Raw genomic sequence first — 24310 nt, forward strand, 5'->3', positions numbered from 1 at the left:
CACGCTTAATACGTACTCCTGAGGATCAGGCAGCTTTCAATCAGCAACGGCGCGAGCAGAACCTGGAAAGTATACTCGTCTACGCCGTGCCGATGCTGCAGCCCGGGCACCAGAACAGGCTCGTGCAGCCGAGCGCAAGCAGCAACTGCGTGCCGAGGATCCGTCGTTCGATGAACCATCGGGATTAACTCGGAGATAAACACCGGGGCCGCACGTATCAGCTTCGCTGGTTAACGATCTGTACAGAGTGCTTGGGCAGTGATATTTTTCTTAATTTCCTTCATTTCGTTCTGGCTAACTCAGACGGACCCTGTTCTAGGGCGCTGCTTTATGATGCCGGTGAGAGGGCAGTCACTTGGTATTCACCGTATTTCGCAAGGTTTATTTATCAGTCTGAAAAAAATTGGTGCGAAATTAGCAAGTCGCTGAAAATAGCGCTGTTAGATGTCCCTTGGCTGTGCCTACAAATGCCTCATTGACACTTTGATATGTCTGATAGTATGTCTCGAGTTAAGTAATTAATTACAATTACCTAATTAAATATCAGTAACGAAAAAATTACTGGCAGCTATTCCACTGTACTGGAAACAATATGCACTAGGTTTTTTTTTTTTTTTAATCTTGGTGCATGATAGTTAATTGGGACATCCTGTATATATTTATGACCTCTGCATGCAAGTGATGATGTTTCCATCACTAATAAATGTTGCAAATTATTAGAAGTGCCCTTTTTAATGAATCGTTAGCTTTGCTTACTGGAAAGAAGCAATACTGAGACACATATCATTCACGTGCATTTCACACGCCATTGATAAAAGACTCTGCCGAATGGGTCGCTAAAGTTTACAGGTTTTTTTCAGGGTCAAAAAAGCACGCAAACCATTTTGAAGCGAGGTGAACATACAAAACATATTCATTCTCTAGGCATAAGCTATGCATACCTTTAGTAACAATTGTGAATGGGCTACCTCCTTCTCTTTAAGAATATTATAAACTTTGACCTGTGTACGTATATATTTAAATATACTGTGTATGTTCATGGTGTTTAGAGTGGAAATTTAAAACAATGTTGAAGTGAGAAATACGGACAAGACAGCCGCCATAGGTGCTTCTAATGCGCTTGTTCTCCTTTCTTTAAGAATTTCAGAAATAAAGCAAGGTATAAATTAATAACGCGTGCACGTCGGCGCCAACAATGATGCAATAAGCTATTAGCCACAATAAAATTTTAAGCGAAAAGGTCGGGGCAAGTAAAAAGAAACCTCAAATGATGTGGGTGACAAAAGTCTGGCAGTGACACGTTGGGGGGGGGGGGGCGGTAGGCTTCCGCATCGCCGGGGGGGGGGGGGGGTGGTGAGAACACTCCGGAGGGGGCTCGCGCCCCGGAACCCCCCCCGTAGTCGGCGCCTATGCCTAGCTCAGTCCTGCAATGGGCATGAATAAGATTCGTATATATAGCGTCACCCGTGTGCTATTAGGTTGCGTACTTTGATTGTTAGTACGTCAATGCGATTAAAGATTTTACAGTGGAGCGGTTCGAACCTCGCTGGGTTTCTCATTGCGTCCGCAGCTTTTCAAAGTTGTCTCTGACGTTGTTGCTGCTTGCCGCGTGCAGCGAACCCTTTACCTGGTATTTACCAAAAAATAATAATAATAACGGTGACGGGTCTGGAACTTTGTGAGTTAGCGCCACGTGTGTGCAGTCGTTCCTTCTTTGGTCCGAGTGCGCAACGCGCTAGGTTTACTGATCGACATAAACAGGCTGAGTCTGTGGAGCCACACTATTCGGGTACGTTGGGTAGTGTGTGAGTGCAGCCTTTTGCGCACAAAACGAGGACGAGGCTGAGACACGCGAGCGCAGACTCGCAGCGCATATTGAAGAAAGCAGTGGCGTAGCCAGACATTTCGTTCGGGGGCTCACGTTTCAGCTCGGCCTCCTCCTCATAGAATTTGTCGAAGGATCAAATACATGAATAGTAACTGCATTCACATTGCCAAAGATACTGCAAACGAATGTTTCAACACTACGCACTGTCAAGACAAGTAAAATATGTATCTTTTCATAAAAGAATCCACTCGTATGACCCGAAAATTGTGCCCAAAATAACTGATATCATACTTCCATGTTTTTTGTCTATTTAATAAGTAAAGCAAATATCACAGGAACCTTAGTACTATATCAGTTCGAAACGGGCCAAGCAATGTATGCCGCTGACATGAAAAATGTAAAGGCCGTGAAATTAACGAGTTGACAAATATTTTAATGAAACTTTGTCATTCAAGAGCCTTGTTTACATTCTTGTACATGTGCAACGGCCAGAGAGAAATCTCAATGGCGCTGTCCTTCGTTGAAATGTATCGCGCAGGAGCAGCTGTCACCGGTAGTGTATTGTAATTGCACCGAAGATATAGTCGCAACAGAGAGCACATATAGACCGTTTTTTCGTAGGCGCCGCCATATTGTGAGCGCAGTGGCGCCGCCTATGAGCAGCGCCATACTGGCTTGGGTGAAAGCGGTCTTTTGCATGGCAGGTATACGCTCGGCGGTAGGTTCTGGCGTTTGTTTTCGCGGTCGTGCGGTCTGTTTAGTATGACGTGCGTCTTCTACGTGGTAAACGGTTCTGTGAGACGTGCTGAAGTGGTTTAAGGCGTCATGGCCGGAATTTCTGCTGGTGTTGAGGTGGACGGAACGCGCAGCGCGATGTGCGCGCGCATATTTGAGCCTACAATCAGCCTCGGAGATAAATTGTGTATTTCTGAATGTTCCAATCACTAATGTGACCTTATTGCAGTATTATCCTCTATTTCTAAGCTGGGGTTTAGGAGCCATGAAATATACGCGACGATCGTAACAGCGTGAGCGTGGGTACCGTTCTGCTACGATAGGAGCTGTGATGTTATACTTTGACAAGCGTTCAAACTGTTCGCTGCAGGTTACATTGCGTGACAACTTGGTTCGATGGATGAGGTTTCCGCCCCTGAATAAAATAGTTTTGGCAAGTAAAAGAAGCATACCTTACAGTCTGAATTACGCTTGTCCAGCAAAGGGACAGTTTACGAACTGCGCGAGCGTCCTAAGCAGTGGTAGGTGCTGGATTACATATATCTTTGTTCTATATACCGCATGGTCCAAGCATACGGCATCAGCGGTTATATATTTATAAACGTTGTGCGGCGTGACTATGCGAGGTCCTATTGCGGCATTAGCCCGTTTTCTCTTGCTTTTTCGAGAAAGAGGATGATAACACAATTTTTTTTTCGGTTGTGTTCGTTCCGTTCTCTACGACGCACTCACACGTATTATGGAAATTTTGTCCTCAAAAATAGCCATCGCATTCTTTTTATGCGATCCCTCTCACATATTATGGCTGTATACAGGCCAAAAAGGCAATGCGGAAGCACACAGCTTACATTTGTATCGTGCTGGTTCACCAACCGCAGTGATCGCTGTATTGAGCAGCGCCGTCGGCCTCATGCAGGAAGGCTAGCGTAGACATATGGTAATTTGAAGCCTACTAGACTTGAAATGCGCGAGAACGATGCCGGTGCATCACAAATATTTGATGGCGCCTGCCGCTTAGATTTTTCGTGGTTGCCTTAGGTTGGCCGTGCACGAGCATACGCTCTTATGCTTTATGTTTTACTCCCTAGGCCAAGAGATCAGATATTGAGCAGATTTACCATTTCATGCTGCTAATACAGAGACACCGGTTTTCTTTGTTGAATTAAAACTGATATAAGCAAAATAGTTCACAACACTTACACACACTGCGACTGATAATGTGCGTACACCGCGGCTGATAAAACGCGTCACATTTTTGCGCCCCCAAGAGATATTTCCGCCTGTAGTTACCAAGGCACCGAAACGCTTCCCTGACGACCTTATATGAACGGACATGGCGTAAATTTTACAAAGTACCATCTAAAACATCTCGAAATCGTTCCGCAGCACGCGACAGCAATACCTTCAAGCAACGCCGCGCCGGATCGCCCAAGCCAGAGAGGAGGAAAGGCTCTCCGCGCGTCCTATCCTCCTCGCCCGATGAAACGGTCTATAAAAAGCAGCATTTCTGCAAGATATACGAGTGCGAGTCAAATGAAAGTGAGCCATTGCGAATATATGACAAACGGGGTACTTTATTAAAAGAAGTCTCCATCAACATTTATACATTTGTCCGGCTGACTAACGAGTCGCGTAGTTCCCGTCTCATAAAAATCCTTGGGCTGCTGCTTCAAAAAGTATGTAACTGACTCTTTCTTGTTATCGTCCAACATGAGTCTGGTTCCTTTTAGCTGCTTTTTCAACTTCTCCAAAATGTGGGAGTCGCAAGTCGACAGGACTGGGCTGTATGGTGGATGCTGCAGCATTTCCCCCTTGAACTTTGCCAGTTTTGTGTTTATCACATCGACGACGTGGGGACGGCCATTGTCGTCGAGCAAGATGACCCTATCCGCCAATTTTCCGTGTCGTTTGTTCTTGATTGCGACACGCAGCCAATCCGGCGTTTCACAATATCGGAAATAATTGATAGCCTCCCCAGGTTTAATAAATTCGATCAGTAATGACACCCTGTAGATGGAAAAAGAAAGTCAACAACTCCTTTCCCGTGGAAATGATGGCCTTTGCTTTCTTTGGGGGTGGTGAATTCGAATGTTTCCACTGTAAGCATTGCCGTCGTGTTCCAGGCTCGAAATAGTGGGACCATGATTCGTCCCCTGTGACAACTGCAGACAAGAAGTCGTCACCCTCATTGTGGTACCGGATCAGATGAGTCAAAGCACCGCCGAACCTATCCGTTTTCTGGCGGTGATTCAAAATCTTGGACATCCATTGCGCACACAAGAGCCGATAACCGAGATGTTCATAGATGATGGTGTGAACCGAACGGGGACTGATGTTCACACGCTCTGCCAGTTAATCGATGCGTATCCTCGGTTCTTGTCCAATCAGCTGATCAACCTTTGCAATTGTGTTGGGGGTGACTGCACGGTGGCTTTGGCCCGGTCTTGGATCGTCTTTGCAACTTTCACGTCCTGCTTTGGACCGTTTGCTCCAACGCTTCACACTGACCAATGAAATGCAATGTTCAACGTACACGGCAGCCATACGGCGACTAATTTCTTTTTAGGAAATACCTTCAGCTGTCGAAAACCTCACGACACCACGCTGCTCAACTTCTGGAGCGTGCATTATGTCACGCAATCATGTTCAACCCAGTGTATAAGAGCAATAAAGAACATTTATCCTCACACCTGCGTGTCACTTTTGTAAATGAGAGATGCATGTGTGCTACGCGCATATGCTTCGCAGATAATGAACAGAACTAATATTGCGCGAAGTGGGTTGGCTCACTTTCATTTGACTCGCCCTCGTACATTATACTACATATATATATATATATATATATATATATAAATCTACGTATCTAAGCGAAAGTGACTGTATATAATGCGTTAAACAAGGCAAATTAACGTGTTGCGCAATCACAGATTCACAGATTACAGAATCCTAAGGCCATCCCCCCTCCTTCCACTCCCCCCGATGCATCGAGCGCGACGGAAGGCGGCGCGCTTCTTCCCCGCTTTTCTCCCTTGCGCACACAAGACTGAGCCACCATCGCCGGCTCACCCGTGCCCCCCTCCCCCCCGTCCCCCCTACGCTTTCATTCGCACATGCAACATGCGGCGAGCGGTCACTGGACTTTATACAGAACGTGAGGGCGACGGCGACGGCAGGAGTGCACCTGGAGTGTCGATATAATTGCTATTGCAATGATATAATAAGAGTATCCCGCAACTGAAGCGTACCGTGGCCCATTACTTACCGCAAGAGAAGAAGCAGTAACGAAATCGAACTTTCACCATGCGGCAATTCGCTGCGCCGCAACAATGTCCTTTTTCTTTTGTGGGGCCAGAGCACCTAAATATAAAAAAAAAACACACACACAGAGGAAAGCACGTTGGCCACAATCGAATGCCTGCTTTGGGCACCTAATGTGGCTACCGAAGGAATATCGAAGAAAACGTGAGACTCTTGGTCCACATAGAACCATACGCATACTGTTAGGTACCCTACACAGGCGAGACAAGACTTTCCGGAGAGGTTGCGCTCAAGCGAACTCGTTGCACACCGTCGATTCCCCACAGTGATGGCGGCGAGCGACCATTGTTCGTTTTACTCGCCTGCTATCCAGAAAGCGCCCAAAACTCCGCCAGGCGAAAATCCACTCGGCCAGACAATAACGAACGCGCGCCGAAGGGCGCCACTTGGTGGTCGAGGCAACACGAGAAAAACGCATGCGCTCTGGCTGGCTCTGGTAGCCTGCGGCTTGCGAGAACAAGAAAATTGAAGAGGCTCAATGTGACCTCGCGAATAAATGTCAAAGTAGAAAAATAAATAAGAACATAGTTACCTTTGCTGCCTTTAGTGTCTTCACGTGGATGCTTTGGTGCAGGTGAAATGTTGATATTCTTTTCTGTGACATGACGGCACAAATAAACCACCACAACGCTTCGTCTCATCGGATCTCGCTGCGTGCTTTGTCAACTTCTCTGATAGTGTGTTGATTTCGCTTGTCTCGTTGTATGGTCCGATGTACGACTTTAGAAAAGTCAATGCACCTTTGGCGTGAAATGTTTATAACAACATTAAGCCCACAAAGTTCCAGAATTGAAAATCAGAAGAACGACTTTGGAAATGTCAAAGCACCTTTAGAGTCAATAGTTTATGAGAACTTTATACCCATAAAGTTTCGCAATTGAAATCCATGCGCTCCGTAGATTCCGCTGCCTCCGCGAAATGCCGCGACGAGCCATCTTGCCATCAAAACGCCCTTGAAACTTTTTGCTCGGATGGGGCTCCTTGCGTTATGTGACTCCCGGTGCATGGGCGTTGCCGCAAAATCCAGCCCGAGTTTGCAATGTTCGCGCTGAAATGTTTTTTCCAGCGTGAAAAAGACATTCTGGACGAAATCCAGAATGATTTCCGGGGCTTGTATTGCTCGGCGGTGCATTGTATTGCTCGGCGGGGGGCTGAAGCCCCATAAGCTCCCCCCTGGCTACGCCACTGGGTGGCCACATATATAGCAGAATCTGTGACACGTCACGTGTGCGCCGCCCGCGGAAGATTCCGCTCAAGAAGGACAGCTCCTCGCTGGGAAGGGCGCTGTTCTGACGCGCACACCAAAGCTGTCCGTAAAGCAGCGCTGGAAGTCTGCGCTCGTGTCTCTCAGCGTCCTCGTCTCGTGCGCAAAAAGCTGTACGCTGTGGAGTCGTATTCTGTAACGATTCGGTTTCCGAAGAATTCAGTTTGCCAGTGGCATCACGTTTTGGGCGGTCCGCTGATGTAATGACAACGACAGGAAGGATATAGGCCAGTCGGCGCGCAAGTTTTTTCTGGAAGTGAGCGTCACAAACCAGGTGAAAATATAGCATATTGGGAACACTTCTTGGTTACAAGAACAATTACAACAAATAATTTGTTGATGCTATCGGTGAGGTTTATGACTTTCATTATGAAACACGTGTGTGACATACTGGTGATGAGGGATTTAGCGTATTTTGTTTGCTGCTGTTGACCCATTTAATTATGCCGCTAGGTGGTACGTCGTACTTTAACACGGCGTGCACAAATTCCACTAGAGTTGTCTGTGTCCCAATATTCGCCGTAGACGCAAAGTAGACGGCTAAGTGGACAGCGGCCATCTTAAGCCTCGTTCCAATTATCACGAAGACGTCAATGTAGACAGCTTCGCGAAACAGCGTCGAAGGCTGTGTTCCAATACTCGCCGTAGACAGCAAAAGCTATGTTCCAATAGTCGCCGTGTACGGTAAAGTAGACGGCTAAGTGAACAGCGGCCATCTTAAGTGTCGTTCCAATTATCACGAAGACGTCAAAGTAGGCAGCTTCGCGAAACGGCTGTGTTCCAATACTCTCCGTAGACGGCAAAGTAGACGGCTAAGCGTGTGTTCCAATCCTGACCAGCATCCGAGACACTTTACGTAGACAGCTAAGGAAACAGTTTCGATGTAGTGTAATGGAACACGTTTCTAGCCGTCTGGAAGACGTACGGAAGACGATCAGACGTTCATTTCAGGGATCACCAGTCGTTTGTGCGCAGGCGCGAGTAAGAGCGAGGGCGAGAGAGGAAATCGGGGGGCTTTTGCTCCTTGAATATATGACCTGTGATATGACTTTGCCTAGGCACTACGGAGGAGGTTTCTTAGCGCGATTTGTATGCGTTTGTCCCCTAGACATGCCGACATTGCGGAGTGAGGTCGAGTTTGTTTACGCTCCGCCGCTGGCTGCCCACGCGGTGAGGCAGTGGGCACGGACGCCCCATTTAGTGATCGCTGTGTCTGAATGGTCTAATAGTTGGGGTCGGGCATGAAATAGATGGTAGCTGGCCCATGCAGGACGTTGTTGAAGGGAAGGACTTATTCTCATCGAGAACGAGTAATTTGGGATTTATTTTCACTATCTACATGATAACGTTACAGTTCATCAGTCTAGCATGACTGAAAGAGGAATGCACACTCAGCAGCCGCGCAACCGCTGCTTATAAACACTCGGCCCTCCCTAGATCCCTAGGTGAGGGAAAACGGTCGTTCACCGTCGACCAATTCGGAGCGTCCAAAGGCATCGTAGCCGACCCACCCGCCTTTTAGGGGGATGGTTTACACACTCACTTCCGCACAGGTTTCACGAACACACCAAGGTGAGAGGGTTTTCGCAGACACGGGTCTTGCCCTGAGCAGGCGCCGCTTGGTCCCAGAGTTGCACCCGCAGACAGTGGCCGCCGCGTCTGTCCATTGACTGACGACTTCTAATGGCGTTTTTCACTGGTCGATCTGGAGCAGCCGCCTGAATCCTCGAGCGAGCGCTCGGCTTTCATCAATCCGAGTCTGCCAGTGGAGCGCACGAACGCTCCGCGGGAGATCACACAGGAAGTCTGCGTGCACGTGACACAAACCGGTTCCGCAAACTATGCCCAACACAATGTTGTGCGTACCGACCGGGTACCGATTTCGCTTGAAGACGGAAGTGACGCCATGTGACGCGTTCTATTTCCGCCCGAATCCGCGTCTCGGCGGCGGAGCAAGTGAGAGCGATCCGGCGCGGAGCGAGTTGATCCGAAACGACCAGTGGAACGCGCGAACCCGCTCCAGATCGACCAGTGAAATTCGGATTCGTTGCCGCGGAGCAAAAATCCTGCTCCGAATCGACCAGTGAAAAACGCCATAAGACCCGTGAGACGGTGCCACAAAACTTCTTATTCCAGGAGTTCCCCCGCTTCAATCAAACCGTGAAGGCGACGGCGACTCCACAAACAATACTTGGTCCGCCGACTGCGTCTAGACATCCCGGAGTCGCTCGTTTGGGGACGCGGCGTGTTGTCATCCTTACAAAGCGAGTCGCCGCAGTAGACATGGTGGCGCCGTTCGGTTGGGGACTGTCGCTTCCCCGAAGATCGCCAGCCTCCGCAGGTCGAACGTAACAAGAGGCAAGGTTCTGATTGGTGTTGTATAAGTCGCGGGTCGCTTTTTTCGCCGCGGCGATAGATTGGATTTTTTACAAGCACTGCTCCAGGAGGGTACATGTGACCGGCAAACGGAGGCCTCAGGAGAGCACCTGAGGTTATAATAAAGCAGGCGGCGCAGGATCTCCAGGGCACCCAAGGGTAGCGGGGAGAGAGAGAGAGAGAGAAGAAACTTTATTATAAAGTGAAAGGATTGATGTGGTTGGATCAAGGCTTTCAGGTGCTCTCCTGAGGCCTCCGCTTGCCGGTTACATGTGCCCTCTTGGAGCAGTGCTTGTAAAAACAATCTATATCGTTGCGACTAATATATATATATATATATATATATATATATATATATATATAGCCGCTGCAGCCGTTTGCGCCTGCGCACAAACGGCTGGCGATCCCTCAAATGAACGTTTCGTCTGAAATCCGTGCTCTGGGGCCGAATCTTATAACGGTTCGGAAGCAGAACCGTCCATTTGGCCTCACCTGATTGGTCAAAAGTTTGCTTGCGTCAGAGGCCGTCAGAGATAGCGGAGCGGCACCGCAAATTATGATCACGTGACGCTTATGTCAATCATTTTCACAGCGAAACAGTCGTTGGCTAAGAGCGGAACTGGCGAAAGGGTTGTCCGCTTTGGTTTCCGTTGCTGTGGCTTGACTGTTGGCTCGCGACCCTGGCCGCGCGCTCCGGTCGCGCCACCCCGGAGACGCACGGGCGTCGCGTGCGTTGGTTGTTTCGGAGGCTATCACTTGCCTTCGTCGTCTGCTTGGCGTTGCTACTTCGGTGTCGACCACGGCTGGAAGTGCGATAGGCGTTTGAAGAGATGACAGATAATTATTTGCACCGCCCCTGCCGGGTTTCTAAGAGCTTTTGCAGGCTACGCTACGAATTGGAGTAGACTCGGATGCAAGCGTACCAGTGGTCATTACACGCAGAGGAAGGCACTGCGCGCTGCGGTTCATCGCCGCCTATACCTAAGCTGTCCCTAAAAACCAGTTCACGGTTTTGTTGCGCTCGCTACTTAGGAAGTGCTGGCAGTGCATTCCTGGTGCATGCATCGTGCAAGCTCGATCCTAGCGTTGCGCTAGGATCGACGACACATAGCGTTGCGCTCTGCCAACTCATTTACACCGCCTGTCGGCTCAGAATGAAAAAGAATGACATTAATAAATTACTTCAAGCATTGCGTAAACGTCCGACACCGCACGTTTATACTTTATAACTTGCCGTACAATATTTAATTTATATTTTAGATTTAATTAGCACGTAGAAACATTCTGCAGTTCCTTGATTAACTCGTCATTTGATGACGTACACTTCAGAGGCGGCACCCTCTCGTCTATTGGTGGTCTCCTCCCCTTCTTCTACCTCCGGCTTGGGAGTGGCCCATTTAGTGACGTAAACGGCGGAAGTGAACGGTTCATTTAACCCCGATCTCGCCCGTGCACACGGTACGCACAAGCTCTGCACACGGCACACTGCGTCTTCGGATCACATCCAGACATGGAGGTAGGAAAAAGTTAGGAGGAAGCATTACGTCATGCAGCCAGCCTTGGCAAGCGAACGTTCCGTGAAGCCCATACATTTGCTCAGTGGTGGCCCAACACGTGGCCTCTTGCGTCGAGATCACGGAGCAAGAATCGAGATTTGCTGAGACGTTTGGTTCCTGGTAAATATGTCAGTAGTTTTTGTTCGGTGCGCGTTTGCTCGGCTGCCCTGCCGTGGCTCTGCCTGCAGAGTGGGAGCACTAAAACCAACCACGTGCTTTGACGTGCGATCACGTGTTGGGCCACCAGGTTTGACTTCAATCGGGTTGCGCGATGCTCCCTCCTAAGTTTTCCTTACTCCATGACACCGAAGCACCTCGCGCCACTTCGCTTCGTAGCAGACGACAGATTCGGTTTCCACATAATTGACATGTGCGTTACATCACCATAATATGCGCGCCCTCAGGCGATGGCGTCACCCAGGTGGCGACCAATTGCTGCTCGCAAAGCGAAGTTTTCGAAAACCGAAGTGTTACAGAAAACAGATCCGTTGTGACGACCGGAAAAAAGGTGTTTCCTTTTTTTTTTTTTTGCATAAGCGCTGCTAAAGATAGAAAAGGCCGAAGGAAAGGGAACTCCACGGTACACGTAGTCCAAGCGCACACGCCACATCTACATCTAATCTTGGCTGCTGCAGCATTGATGGTGCAACGCCTACGAACGTCGTTCGCAGGCTGAACCGCCGTGCGCACTTTACCTCTTGTGGTTTGTGATAATCGATGTCGGCTCACTGCCAGCCTTTCCCATAATCACGCGACTCGTGTAGTCCCGTCTAAGCTGCTGCTCTTTCCCCGGTCTCTCTGAGAGAGAGAATGTGACCTTGTTACGACGTCCATCTCCCTCTTCCCCCATTTTTTGTTTATTTTTGCTTCGGGGTTACTGGCTGGTCGGCACGCCGCCCAGCCTGATGACGTAAGACGAAGGGGCTTCCCTCATCTGCGGCAGAAAAACTTTCCCTCTCCTGAGAGGGCGTTGCCGTGCGAAGCGAGCACGTTTCTATTCTGTCGTGGATACAAGGTCAGACGACGCTGTGCGATTGCTTCGGCGATGCGTCGGTTGTCCGCGCGAGAAACTCCCTTGACGTCAAGAAACGAGAAAACAAACGGCGAGCTATGGTCCGAACGCGGCAGAAGGCGCCATGTTGATGAGGGCGCAGTTATCGTAGCCTGACGAGGACTCGACAATCTTGGGCGGAAGTTCCTTGAGCGCGTTTTCCGCCGCGCGCGTCAGCCGACATGCAAGCGGCTTTCCACACACCGGCTCAATTACGAGCATCGTTTTTTTTTTTTTTTTTATGGGGTTTTACGTGCCAAAACCACTTTCTGATTATGAGGCACGCCGTAGTGGAGGACTCCGGAAATTTCGACCACCTGGGGTTCTTTAACGTGCACCTAAATCTAAGCACACGGGTGTTTTCGCATTTCGCCCCCATCGAAATGCGGCCGCCGTGGCCGGGATTCGATCCCGCGGTCTCGTGCTCAGCAGCCTAACACCATAGCCACTGAGCAACCACGGCGGGTAATTACGATCATCGTCTGAATTATACACATACGTGTGCTCCTAGATTGCGTGGGCAGAGTAATAGAACGATGCTTTGCGCAGATAGTGCGTCTTTTAGTCCGTTATAAGAGTTTCCTTACACGCGCGCTGTGCTATAACAAAACAATTTGGACACAAAGGCACCGCTGTATCTATTGTATGTTCGCGATAATTAATTAATTGAATTATATATATATTGACACATGTACTTGTTTATCTTTATTGGGTGACCGCGTTTCGCCGTCTAACAAATTTTATCGCTCAGCGATGGACGCGCCTGCATGTATCGGAATATTCCCGAATGTTATCGATGGTTCTATATATCCGCTGTCTGTTGTCACCGGACCTTGTGTAATTGTGTGGTACTTTCTGGAAGACACACGATTACTCTGAAACCCTCGATGACTTAAGTATAAAAGCCGATGCTCTTGCCCCGAAGATCGGATTTTCGACGATTACCGACCGTGTTCGCCACTATCCTTGCGCTTGTGTGTCAAATGTGTCAAAGGGAACCAAGGGGCCCGAGAAAGTGCATCGGGAAACGGCGCTGCGGTAGCTCAATTGGCAAGAGCATCGCACGAGCAATGCGTACAGATATATATATATATATATATATATATATATATATATATATATATATATTTTTTTTTTTCCTAGAAAGTATGCCTTCCAACTACTCGGAATCAGCAAAAACCGACTATCGCGGACAACATGAGTCTCTTTCAACGTAAGTGTGAGGCTCGGAGCAGGACCTGTGGCGCTTGAAAGTAGCCTGGGGCCTGACGAACCAACCGACTGAGCTATCTTTCCGGGCAACATCGAAGGGTCACGAGTTCAAATCACCTGTTATGTTCCTTTTTTTTTTTCGCCACTCTTTCTTTCTTTTTTTTCTTTCTTTTAATGTCTTTTCCTTTATTTTATCACTGTACGGGAACCCTTCTAAAAAAAAAAAAGAAAGATATATATCTTCAAATATGTATGGCCTCACACTCACATGTGCAGGTCATAAATACCAGGTTTTCTAGCCGAGTGCCATCCATGCGGTATAACCGAGCTCAGATTGGTGCACCTTGACTGACCAAGTAGGGCACCACTGTAGGTTAAATGAGGCGTACAACTCCTGCGGGACCCGCCGTGGTTGCTCAGTGGTCATGGTGTTAGACTGCTGAGCACGAGGTCGCGGGATCGGACCCCGACCACGGCGGCCGCATTTCGATGGGGGCGAAATGCGAAAACACCCGTGTACTTAGAATTAGGTGCACGTTAAAGAACCCCAGGTGGTCGAAATTTTCGGAGTCCTCCACTACGGCGTGCATAATCAGAAAGTGGTTTTGTCACGTAAAACCCCATAAATTAATTTTTAATTTAACTCCTACGGGGACGGTAGAGTATCCGTCTCCAGTGCAAGAGGACCGTGATTCAAATCTCGGTGCCGCGCTATTCTCCACCGGAAAATACAAAAAAAAAAAACCGTGTGTTGAGAAAATTGCACAAACAGGCCTGGAGTGCGGCCTGATCCCGGTGACCAGAACCGGTAACGCACTCTCTCACCAGAGCAGGATTGGCCACCCTGGTGCAGTACTTGGCCACAACCTCCTATATGAATACAACAATCGAACCCTCAGTCCCCAGCAGCCGCGAAGCAACTGACCACGGCGGCGGTCAGATCTGTGACGCTGCAGAGGGTGCTAAGAATACCTGGCTCCGGACAGGCCGCCATTGGAATCTGAACCTGGCAACGTTTAACGTTAGAACGCTATCTAGTGAGGCGAGTCTAGCAGTGTTATTGGAGGAATTAGAGGGTAGTAAATGGGATATAATAGGGCTCAGTGAGGTTAGGAGGACAAAAGAAGCATATACAGTGCTAAAAAGCGGGCATGTACTGTGTTACCGGGGCTTAGCGAAGAGACGAGAACTAGGAGTCGGATTCCTGATTAATAAGGAAATAGCTGGTAACATACAGGAATTCTATAGCATTAACGAGAGGGTGGCAGGTCTTGTTGTGAAACTTAATAAGAGGTACAAAATGAAGGTTGTACAGGTCTACGCTCCTACATCTAGTCATGATGACCAGGAAGTCGAAAGCTTTTATGAAGACGTAGAATCGGCGATGGGTAAAGTCAAAACAAAATACACTATACTGATGGGCGACTTCAATGCCAGGGTAGGCAAGAAGCAGGCTGGAGACAAGTCAGTGGGGGAATATGGCATAGGCTCTAGGAATAGCAGAGGAGAATTATTAGTAGAGTTTGCAGAACAGAATAATATGCGTATAATGAATACCTTTTTCCGCAAGCGGGTTAGCCGAAAGTGGACGTGGAGGAGCCCGAATGGTGAGACTAGAAATGAAATCGACTTCATACTCTGCGCGAACCCTGGCATCATTCAAGATGTAGACGTGCTCGGCAAGGTACGCTGCAGTGACCACAGGATGGTAAGAACTCGAATTAGCTTAGACTTGAGGAGGGAACGAAAGAAACTGGTACACAAGAAGCCAATCAATGAGTTAGCGGTAAGAGGGAAACTAGAGGAATTCCGGATCAAACTACAGAACAGGTATTCGGCTTTAACTCAGGAAGAGGACCTTAGTGTTGAAGCAATGAACGACAATCTCATGGGCATCATTAAGGAGTGCGCAATAGAAGTCGGTGGTAACGCCGTTAGACAGGAAACCAGTAAGCTATCGCAGGAGACGAAAGATCTGATCAAGAAACGCCAATGTATGAAAGCCTCTAATCCTACAACTAGAATAGAACTGGCAGAACTTTCTAAGTTAATCAACAAGCGTAAGACAGCGGACATCAGGAACTATAATATGGATAGAATTGAACAGGCTCTCAGGAACGGAGGAAGCCTAAAAACAGTGAAGAAGAAACTAGGAATAGGCAAGAATCAGATGTGTGCGTTAAGAGACAAAGCCGGCAATATCGTTACTAATATGGACGAGATAGTTCAAGTGGCTGAGGAGTTCTATAGAGATTTATACAGTACCAGTGGCACCCACGACGATAGTGGAAGAGAGAATAGCCTAGAGGAATTCGAAATCCCACAGGTAACGCCAGAAGAAGTAAAGAAAGCCTTAGGAGCTATGCAAAGGGGGAAGGCAGCTGGGGAGGATCAGGTAACAGCAGATTTGTTGAAGGATGGTGGTCAGATTGTTCTAGAGAAACTGGCCACCCTGTATACGCAATGCCTCATAACCTCGAGCGTACCGGAATCTTGGAAGAACGCTAACATAATCCTAATCCATAAGAAAGGGGACGCCAAAGACTTGAAAAATTATAGACCGATCAGCTTACTGTCCGTTGCCTACAAAGTATTTACTAAGGTAATCGCAAATAGAATCAGGAACACCTTAGACTTCTGTCAACCAAAGGACCAGGCAGGATTCCGTAAAGGCTACTCAACAATAGACCATATTCACACTATCAATCAAGTGATAGAGAAATGTGCAGAATATAACCAACCCTTATATATAGCTTTCATTGATTACGAGAAAGCGTTTGATTCAGTCGAAACCTCAGCAGTCATGGAGGCATTACGGAATCAGGGCGTAGATGAGCCATATGTAAAAATACTGGAAGATATCTATAGCGGCTGCACAGCCACCGTAGTCCTCCACAAAGAAAGCAACAAAATCCCTATAAAGAAAGGCGTCAGACAGGGAGATACGATATCTCCAATGCTATTCACAGCATGTTTACAGGAGGTATTCAGAGGCCTGGAGTGGGAAGAATTGGGGATAAAAGTTGATGGAGAATACCTTAGCAACTTGCGATTCGCTGATGATATTGCCTTGCTTAGTAACTCAGGAGACCAATTGCAATGCATGCTCACTGACCTGGAGAGGCAAAGCAGAAGGGTGGGTCTGAAAATTAATCTGCAGAAAACTAAAGTACTGTTTAACAGTCTCGGAAGAGAACAGCAGTTTACGATAGGTAGCGAAACACTGGAAGTGGTAAGGGAATACATCTACTTAGGGCAGGTAGTGACCACGGATCCGGATCATGAGACTGAAATAACCAGAAGAATAAGAATGGGTTGGGGTGCGTTTGGCAGGCATTCTCAAATCATGAACAGTAGGTTGCCACTATCCCTCAAAAGGAAAGTGTACAACAGCTGTGTGTTACCAGTACTCACATATGGGGCAGAAACCTGGAGCCTTACGAAAAGGGTTCTGCTGAAATTGAGAACGACGCAACGAGCTATGGAAAGAAGAATGATGGGTGTAACGTTAAGGGATAAGAAAAGAGCAGATTGGGTGAGGCAACAAACGCGGGTAAACGACATCTTAGTTGAAATCAAGAAAAAGAAATGGGCATGGGCCGGACATGTAATGAGGAGGGAAGATAACCGATGGTCACTAAGAGCTACGGACTGGATTCCAAGAGAAGGGAAGCGTAGCAGGGGGCGGCAGAAAGTTAGGTGGGCAGATGACATTAAGACGTTTGCAGGGACAACATGGCCACAATTAGTACATGACCGGGGTAGTTGGAGAAGTATGGGAGAGGCCTTTGCCCTGCAGTGGGCGTAACTAGGCTGATGATGATGATGATGATATATATATGCGCGCGCGCGCGCGTGTGTGTGTGTGTGTGTGTGTGTGTGTTTTTTTTTGAAGAGTGGAGGCCCACATAGAAAAAACAAACATTAATTCAGACGTTTCGGCCGGAGTCTGACCTTTGTCAAGAGGGTAAAGGCCATACCTATATACGTATACATATATGCATGAACGACGAGAAGGGGAACCTAGGCGCTCGACCCCATTAAATCACATGGACGCCAGGCCACGCGGGACTGGAGGGGAACGAAAGGGCGAACGCCTTAGCTCGAGCGCTAATCAGCCGAGCGGGGCAAAACCAATCGTCTCATCAATCCCCACCCTTTACCTTCGTGCCTCTGCCGTCCAATTACTGCGACCGACTCGAGATCCAGCGACTCAACCGCAGGATTTATCCTCCCCCTCACAGAAAGCTCAGCACTGAAGAGGCAGCAGCTCTCAGACTTATTCAGACGAACACATTCCCAATTTAAACCTCCACAGATACAGCAAAATGTACCCACATACATATCGCGGCATCTGTCCCTGGTGCGGCGACACACGCCCTACACTCTCACATCTCGTGGGGCTGCGGGGGCAAACCTCAGCACTTAAAGACGCCTAGCACGTCATTTGAGCGGTGGGAGGTACAGCTGACCGGCGGCGATACCCTGGCGGGACAAGAAGCTCTCGTCGTCCAGCCATGGCCAGTGGAGTCCTGGAATGAGGACACCACCCACTCGACCTCAAGAGCGATAGTCCAAATAAATGCTCTCTCTCTCCCTCTGTGTGTGTGTGTGTGTGCGTGCGTGCGTGCGTGTGCGTGTGTGTGTGTGTGCGTGCGTGTGTGTGTGTGTGTGTGTGTGTGTGTGTGTGTGTGTGTGTGTGTGTGTGTGTGTGTGTGTGTGTGTGTGTGTGTGTGTGTGTGTGTGTGTGTGTGTGTGTGTGTGTGTGTGTGTGTGTGTGTGTGTGTGTGTGTGTGTGTGTGTGTGTGTGTGTGTGTGTGTGTGTGTGTGTGTGTGTGTGTGTGTGTGTGTGTGTGTGTGTGTGTGTGTGTGTGTGTGTGTGTGTGTGTGTGTGTGTGTGAATCGCAACCATACAAAGCCAACAGAGAAGGGAGTCAAGGAAATATATAGGAAGCTAAAGCAACAACTGTTTTGATCCGATGACACGGTCAAATTGACAGGTCTTCGATCTTTGTGAACCTCGATCCGCAGTAGCGATCGACCGTATACAGAAGTCGTTTCCTGGTAATTCCACGCGTAAGTAAGTGTACGCGAGCGCCGTCATATCACCTATGTACACACGCAAATGTCAACTTAAGCAAGCTATATACGTGTGGAATGAAGCATGTCAAGGACGAAAAAAAAAAAAGGAAGAAACATCATTTGGAAGTGTCAACCTTACCAACAAGATGTCCTTATAGGGTCGCGTTGTGTGACCCTCCTTTAGCGTGCTCATTAGCTTGACAACACAACACAGACCAATTGGCACAACTACAACGCTAGTTTTTTCTTATTTTTCTTTCATTCCAGATTTCTGGCTTCGAAACACGCCGCGCCTCGCTTCATTATATATTCGGCTTCGTGACACGAACATAACCCGGGTTCTCTCTCCGTGCCTGCTGCTATTCTCCTCGCGCAGGCCCTTAGCGCCGTCTGTGTTCTTCTGATTTAAAAAGCGGTTAGTTGCGCATCAAAATGATCACGACGCGTTAATCGCAACCCAGGCGATAGGCGCGCCGTTGTGCCAGTGCGTCAAGCGAGCGCAGTTCCAAGTCGCGCGGTGCTTCACCGCGCTACACGTCAAAGACAAAATTGGCCGTGTTGGCTTTTGTGTCGCCAGAATTTCTCAACTGCTGTTTGTCCAATAACATTGATGAGTGTCACACTGATAGAGGCGTACGCTTCGCTTCATTTGGCGACGGCAGTTCGCAATGACGATTCAGAAACCCGCGTCACCTGTTACGCGTCGTTTCCTGTTTCTTTGCGGCAGCACTTCGCTTTATAATCGTAATACATAGATTATATATTTTTCTGAGAAACCGAAAGTCCTCGCTTTATATTCGTGGTCCCGTTATTTACGTGCGAATACGGCATATATGTGCAACAGCCAGAGAAAGCTATAACAAGTCCCAAGATGCCGTCTTGAAAATCGTAAATGAAAGACGGAGAGGTCGATCTGGAACGCTGTACTTTGGCCAGTTGCGCAGCGTTTGGTCAAATAAAAGGGTGAACAGAGAGGAAATGCTTTTCGTGATATATCCATCTATACGGAGTCTATGCTGAATATTCCAACTTGAGAGTGCATTTTCCGGATGGCGCTTGGCAGTCGTGGATCATATCGTCTGCGCGCGTGGGGCCAAGGTCGAGCCCACGACCTCGGTCCTAATTACAGAGGTAACTGTGCGCGTAAGTCCTCGCTCAGTGCGCAAACTAGGATGTGCAAAAACAAAAGAAACAAATAAAAAAGCAAAGGAAGAAAGGATAGAAAGAAAAAGTAACAAATGTTTAAATAACTGTGCCCACTTGCGCAGCACGAAAGCGGACCCATTTCCACGCTGCGCTCACGTGTTGCGCAAACGTAGGCGTATCTATCGAGGGGGAGGGAGGGGAAAGGGCACTTCCTCCCTCCATTATACTGTTAAATATATGGGGGGTGGGGGAGGGCAACGTATGCCATTTGCCCCTCCACTTCTGGAAGCGGGCACTTTCAGTTGCAAGTATACAACAGGACAGCAACTGAGGCCAAATTTCCTTTCTGGATGTAGTGCCCACCAAAGTACTCTCCTTCTGTATTACGGAAGGCCGAAGGATTGTCCTTCGTGCCCGCACTGCCAAGAAGGCTGGCGCCCGCCGTAAGGAGGCTATATCTTGTGCTACTTGAATCGTGCCCAGTTTTTATTGCGAGAGCAATTGTATGGACACTCCAGGCGCATTTCTGCCGTCGGCGTCGCCGTGAGGCTCCGCATAATGTCCAAGGGCAATAAAATCGTCGCGGCGCGCCTTGAGAACGGCACGCCAAGACGATTTTATCGCCCTTTGACTTTAGATGCGGCCACGCGCGCCCTCCCGGGCCGCATTTTTACAATTGCTACAGTAAGTACAGCGGGGCGTGGCACATGCGGACGCAAGTAAGAGTAAGAGCGGGTGTGAGAGGGAAAATCTATGGGCTTTTACTCCTTGAATATCTGACTTTGCCTAGGCACTACGTAGGAGAAGTTTCTTAGCGCGTGTTGTATGCGTTTGTCGTTGTTGTATGCGCAATTCCGGCACGCCTAGGCGTGCCGGCATTGCGGAGTGGGGTCGAGTTTGCGCTCCGGCGCTGGCTGCCCGCGCGGCGAGGCAGTGGGCACGGACGCTCCATTTGGTGATCGCTGTGTCTGAAGGTACGTCAGACAGACTTTCTCGCACTGGTGCTGAGTCAGTCATGCCGTATCAAACCCTTCTTGCCCCTTACGGCGCTGTATACCTTCAAAAAAAAAAAAAAATCACTGATTTTTTTGGGGGAGCAATAGGGGCCGTAGTAGAGGCCCGGCCTGCTCTCCTGGTGCGGTATCTTCACTCTTGGCAGGCTTTTCATATGCTGCTGTCCGCGGGTTTTCAGGAGCATCTTTGAGTGGTCCCCTTTGAGTGAAATCAACGCACAGCGCCTTAGCAACCGTGGTTGAGTGGCATTGTCTGATGTCACGCCGTCAGGATTACTGGCTTTGCGTCTCGGCCACGTTTGGTTAGGTCAACGTTAGGTTAGTTAGCGTAAGAGGCGTGAGGGTAGCTCGATGTATTCTCATAGCGGTTGCAGGGGCGTCGAGCATCACCGGCGGCCTTTCAGCCACTGGTGTCCATCCATGGTTGCTTTCTAGATATTCAGTATATGTGGCCCGGCCTCTACTACGGTCCCTACTGCTCCCACGGAAACATCTGTGATGTTGTTTTCGAGGTACATCGCCGAAAGGCGCGACAAAGCTATGATCCGGCACGACTGACTTAGCACGAGCGCCGCACATGCGAGGCAGTCTGTCCGACAGCGGTCGCCAAATGGGGCGTCAGTTCCCGCTGCTTCACCTATTTCATCGGGCCAGCAGCCAGCGTCCGAGCGTAAACGAACTCGACCCCACACCGCCATGCCGGCACGCTTAGGGACAAACGCATACGACACGCGATACAAAACCTCCTTCGTAGTGCCTAGGCAGATCTCATGTACTCAAGAAGCAAAAGCCCCCACATTATTTTCTCTCGCGCCTATATACTCTCACTCGCGCATACACACAAGCGTCCGGCCCCTCCGGAAGTGCCACGCCCCGGTGTACTTACTAGCAATCGTCAAGTCGTGCCCGGGTCGCTGTATCTTGAAAGCCATCTGCGAAGGGAACACAGCCTGCCGCGCGCTGTCTTTGCGGCTTAGTTCGCGTTGATGCCAGTCGCAGCACGTACGTCAGTTCGCTCGCAGCTGCTGCCGCGCTTCCTCACTCCAGCGTTTTGACAGAGAGTTTCTGCGGTCATCGAGTGAGATGTGTTCATGTTTACTTGTGCGCGCGTGACACCATGCTTGCTAATTTAGCTAGCATGCCTACGTTTACAAGTTTATACTGCCGATAAAACTGCTATCCTTACTTCGTATAGCTGTCCACAAATTTGCTGTCGAAATCGATGCTTCGGCTTTCGGGCGAAACTGCGACTTTTTGGTACCGCTTTACTATATTTGAAAACACAAAAGCAGCTTAACATTCTATATTTAACCTATGGGCGACGGTCCAGATAAAGTCTTTTAATCAGCTGCGCCCAACAATTACGAACCTTGCGGCATGACAGCTACTTGGAATAACATATATTACTGCGTTGCAGAGTTCGGACAGACTCACAAAGTGAACGTGACCACAGACGATGAACCGCTTCTATGAAATTATTTATTTGAAAAGAACAAAGGGGAGAGGGGGCTGGGGGAGGAAGTCGTGAGCAGAAACGCCAATGCACCAATATAACTGCGCACAATATACATAAAGATCGACTCTATGTTCCATGGCAAATTCGTCTGTCACGTCTGCAAGTCAGCAGCAGAGCTGATTTACTGCCTTTCCTTGCGTCACTGCGCTTGCCTGAGCGAATGCACGCGAAAAAAGAAAAATCGAGGCGTAAGAATAAGCACTAAGTACAAGAGGAAGAAAGTATAGTTGGGGAGTTTCAGAGAGAGAGAGAGAGAGAAATGAGAAGAATGTAGAAAAGGTTCGATTGTGTATAGAGTCAATTGTACTGGTGGAGTGCCGAAGGATATGAGACCGAATTCTTCGGAATCCACGCTCTGTAGGGCATGGTCAATGATTAAATGGCGGCCGTGCGAAGGATATCTGCCCCCCTCTCAATTACATTGCACGGGCGAGAGAATGAGAGAAAGAGAGCGGAAATGGCCAAGAGCATTGTGCTAGCTGACGCCATCAGAATAAAGCGCTGGACCTGTAGAAGTTCGTCGAGAGGCGAGGGACATCAATTTCACCAGGTCAAATAGGCTGGATGGCATTTCTTTCTTTTCGAATTCCCGAGCGTTTTATCGCAGCGCTCTAAGCGACCTCGACAAATTATTTGCCTGCTTCCCCATTGAGTTATCTGCGTGCTGACAAAAAGGATATATATATATATATAGAATTTGCATGGTGTTGAACGGGGCGAAAGGAGGAGCAGACATTCAAGGAGGGAGAAAGGAATGCTTACGCGTCGCCCAAGTTTAATCAAAGCGTCTTCGATCAAAACCTACTGCTGGTCAAATAGGTTTCCCACAGCAGTTGAGTATTTATTAGAGACTTTCGTGCACCTTCTTAACGCGCGTTTAGGAAAAAAAAAAAGACATAGCTCACGAGCCACGGTATTTCTGTCAACTTGTTTAATTTTCTCGTCAGTGTACGTCTGTAAACCATCAGAGACAGCTACAGGTTGAGGGCTATAGCAGACGAAAAATGGTGTACCATTTGACTTTTTTCGTTGGGAACGTGGCAGCACCATTGGCTTTTTATATTCGGCGTCCTTTTCTTTTCTCAATCCTTTTGCGAATGGGTTTGAGATGGAACACCTAATTTTCATTTACGACAGCTAACGTTATTCTGCTGACGCACTTCTGCGCTCAGCGGAAACACGATATGGTGGCGCCGGCCGGGAAAACCGCATAATAATGTTTTCCTAGCATTCTTAGTACTCTTGTTATGGCACTTCAGGAAAAGGTTTGGCACGCTCATGCGGCAAACACATGAATACTAACCAACGCAAGTGCCCTCTCTGAGCAATGCAATGTCATAATTAAACAAAAAAAAATGCGCAAATTTAAAAAGTAACTTTTATTTTGGTTCATAGGGGACGCCATAATACTTAAGTTTTAAAATTTAAACATGATGATGTTGCTTTTATAAATAGGCTGTGCAGTCGGCTTGATGGACTGTAGCAGTTAACTGAAAGATTTATTCGTCGAACAGTTTCCCAAATCAGCCGCCAGGGGCCGCAACGGCGGCGTGAAGAAAAGTACACCGCATCGCGGAGAGTCGCGGTTTCGCTGAACTGTTCGCAGCGTCGTAGCGTGTGTCGTGCGTCGCCGGCACAGTACCTACGGTCATCGCGATGACGAACGAGACGCCCTCGCCGACGGCCAACGGCACGGCAACCGCGGAGCTGTACCCTCCACCGGCGCGTGTGCGAGACAAGGCGTACGTCCGAAGCATGGTCGAGTATCAAGAGATGTACCAGAGGTCTTTGCGGGACCCGGAAGGTTTCTGGAAAGCCATAGCGCAGGACTTCTACTGGAAGCACCCGCCGAAATCCGGGAAGTTCGTCGACTACAACATCGACGTGCGCAAGGGCCCCGTGCATATCCGCTGGATGGAAGGCGCCAAGACCAACATCTCCTACAACTTGCTCGACCGAAATGTGGAGCGAGGGCTGGGCGCCACCGTTGCATATTACTGGTGAGTCAGCAGCGCCCGCCGCAGGGATGCGCAAGCATATCGTTTCGGCGAAATTCTCTGAAAGGCGTCTTTTGGATTCAGCGTCCACATACGAAAAACTAAGCCCCGCGGTTCACTTCGGATCGTTGTGCTCGTTACTTTCGGTTTTCTTGCTGCATGTCTTCGTCAAACGCAGAGCGACTTGCATACAAATCGAAGCATCTTTGACACGGA

The 24310-nt window shown here is 48.7% G+C and overlaps 1 protein-coding gene across 2 annotated transcripts in view; it reads left to right on the forward strand.

Moving 5' to 3' along the window:
- Positions 1–24310, forward strand: part of AcCoAS (acetyl coenzyme A synthase) — a 96627-nt gene that overhangs the window by 24033 nt on the left and 48284 nt on the right. Inside the window, exon 1 of one of the 2 annotated variants that reach the window (XM_050174647.3) lies at positions 23638–24097. The exons of the other annotated variant lie outside the window; for it this stretch is intronic. Coding sequence (XP_050030604.1) covers positions 23754–24097 — 344 coding nt within the window. The 5' untranslated portion in view covers positions 23638–23753. Of the gene's footprint in view, positions 1–23637; positions 24098–24310 lie in introns of those variants that run through there. 2 annotated transcript variants of the gene reach the window in all.

This window comes from Dermacentor andersoni, chromosome 9 (assembly GCF_023375885.2).
Source record: "Dermacentor andersoni chromosome 9, qqDerAnde1_hic_scaffold, whole genome shotgun sequence".
Lineage (NCBI taxonomy): Eukaryota > Metazoa > Arthropoda > Arachnida > Ixodida > Ixodidae > Dermacentor > Dermacentor andersoni.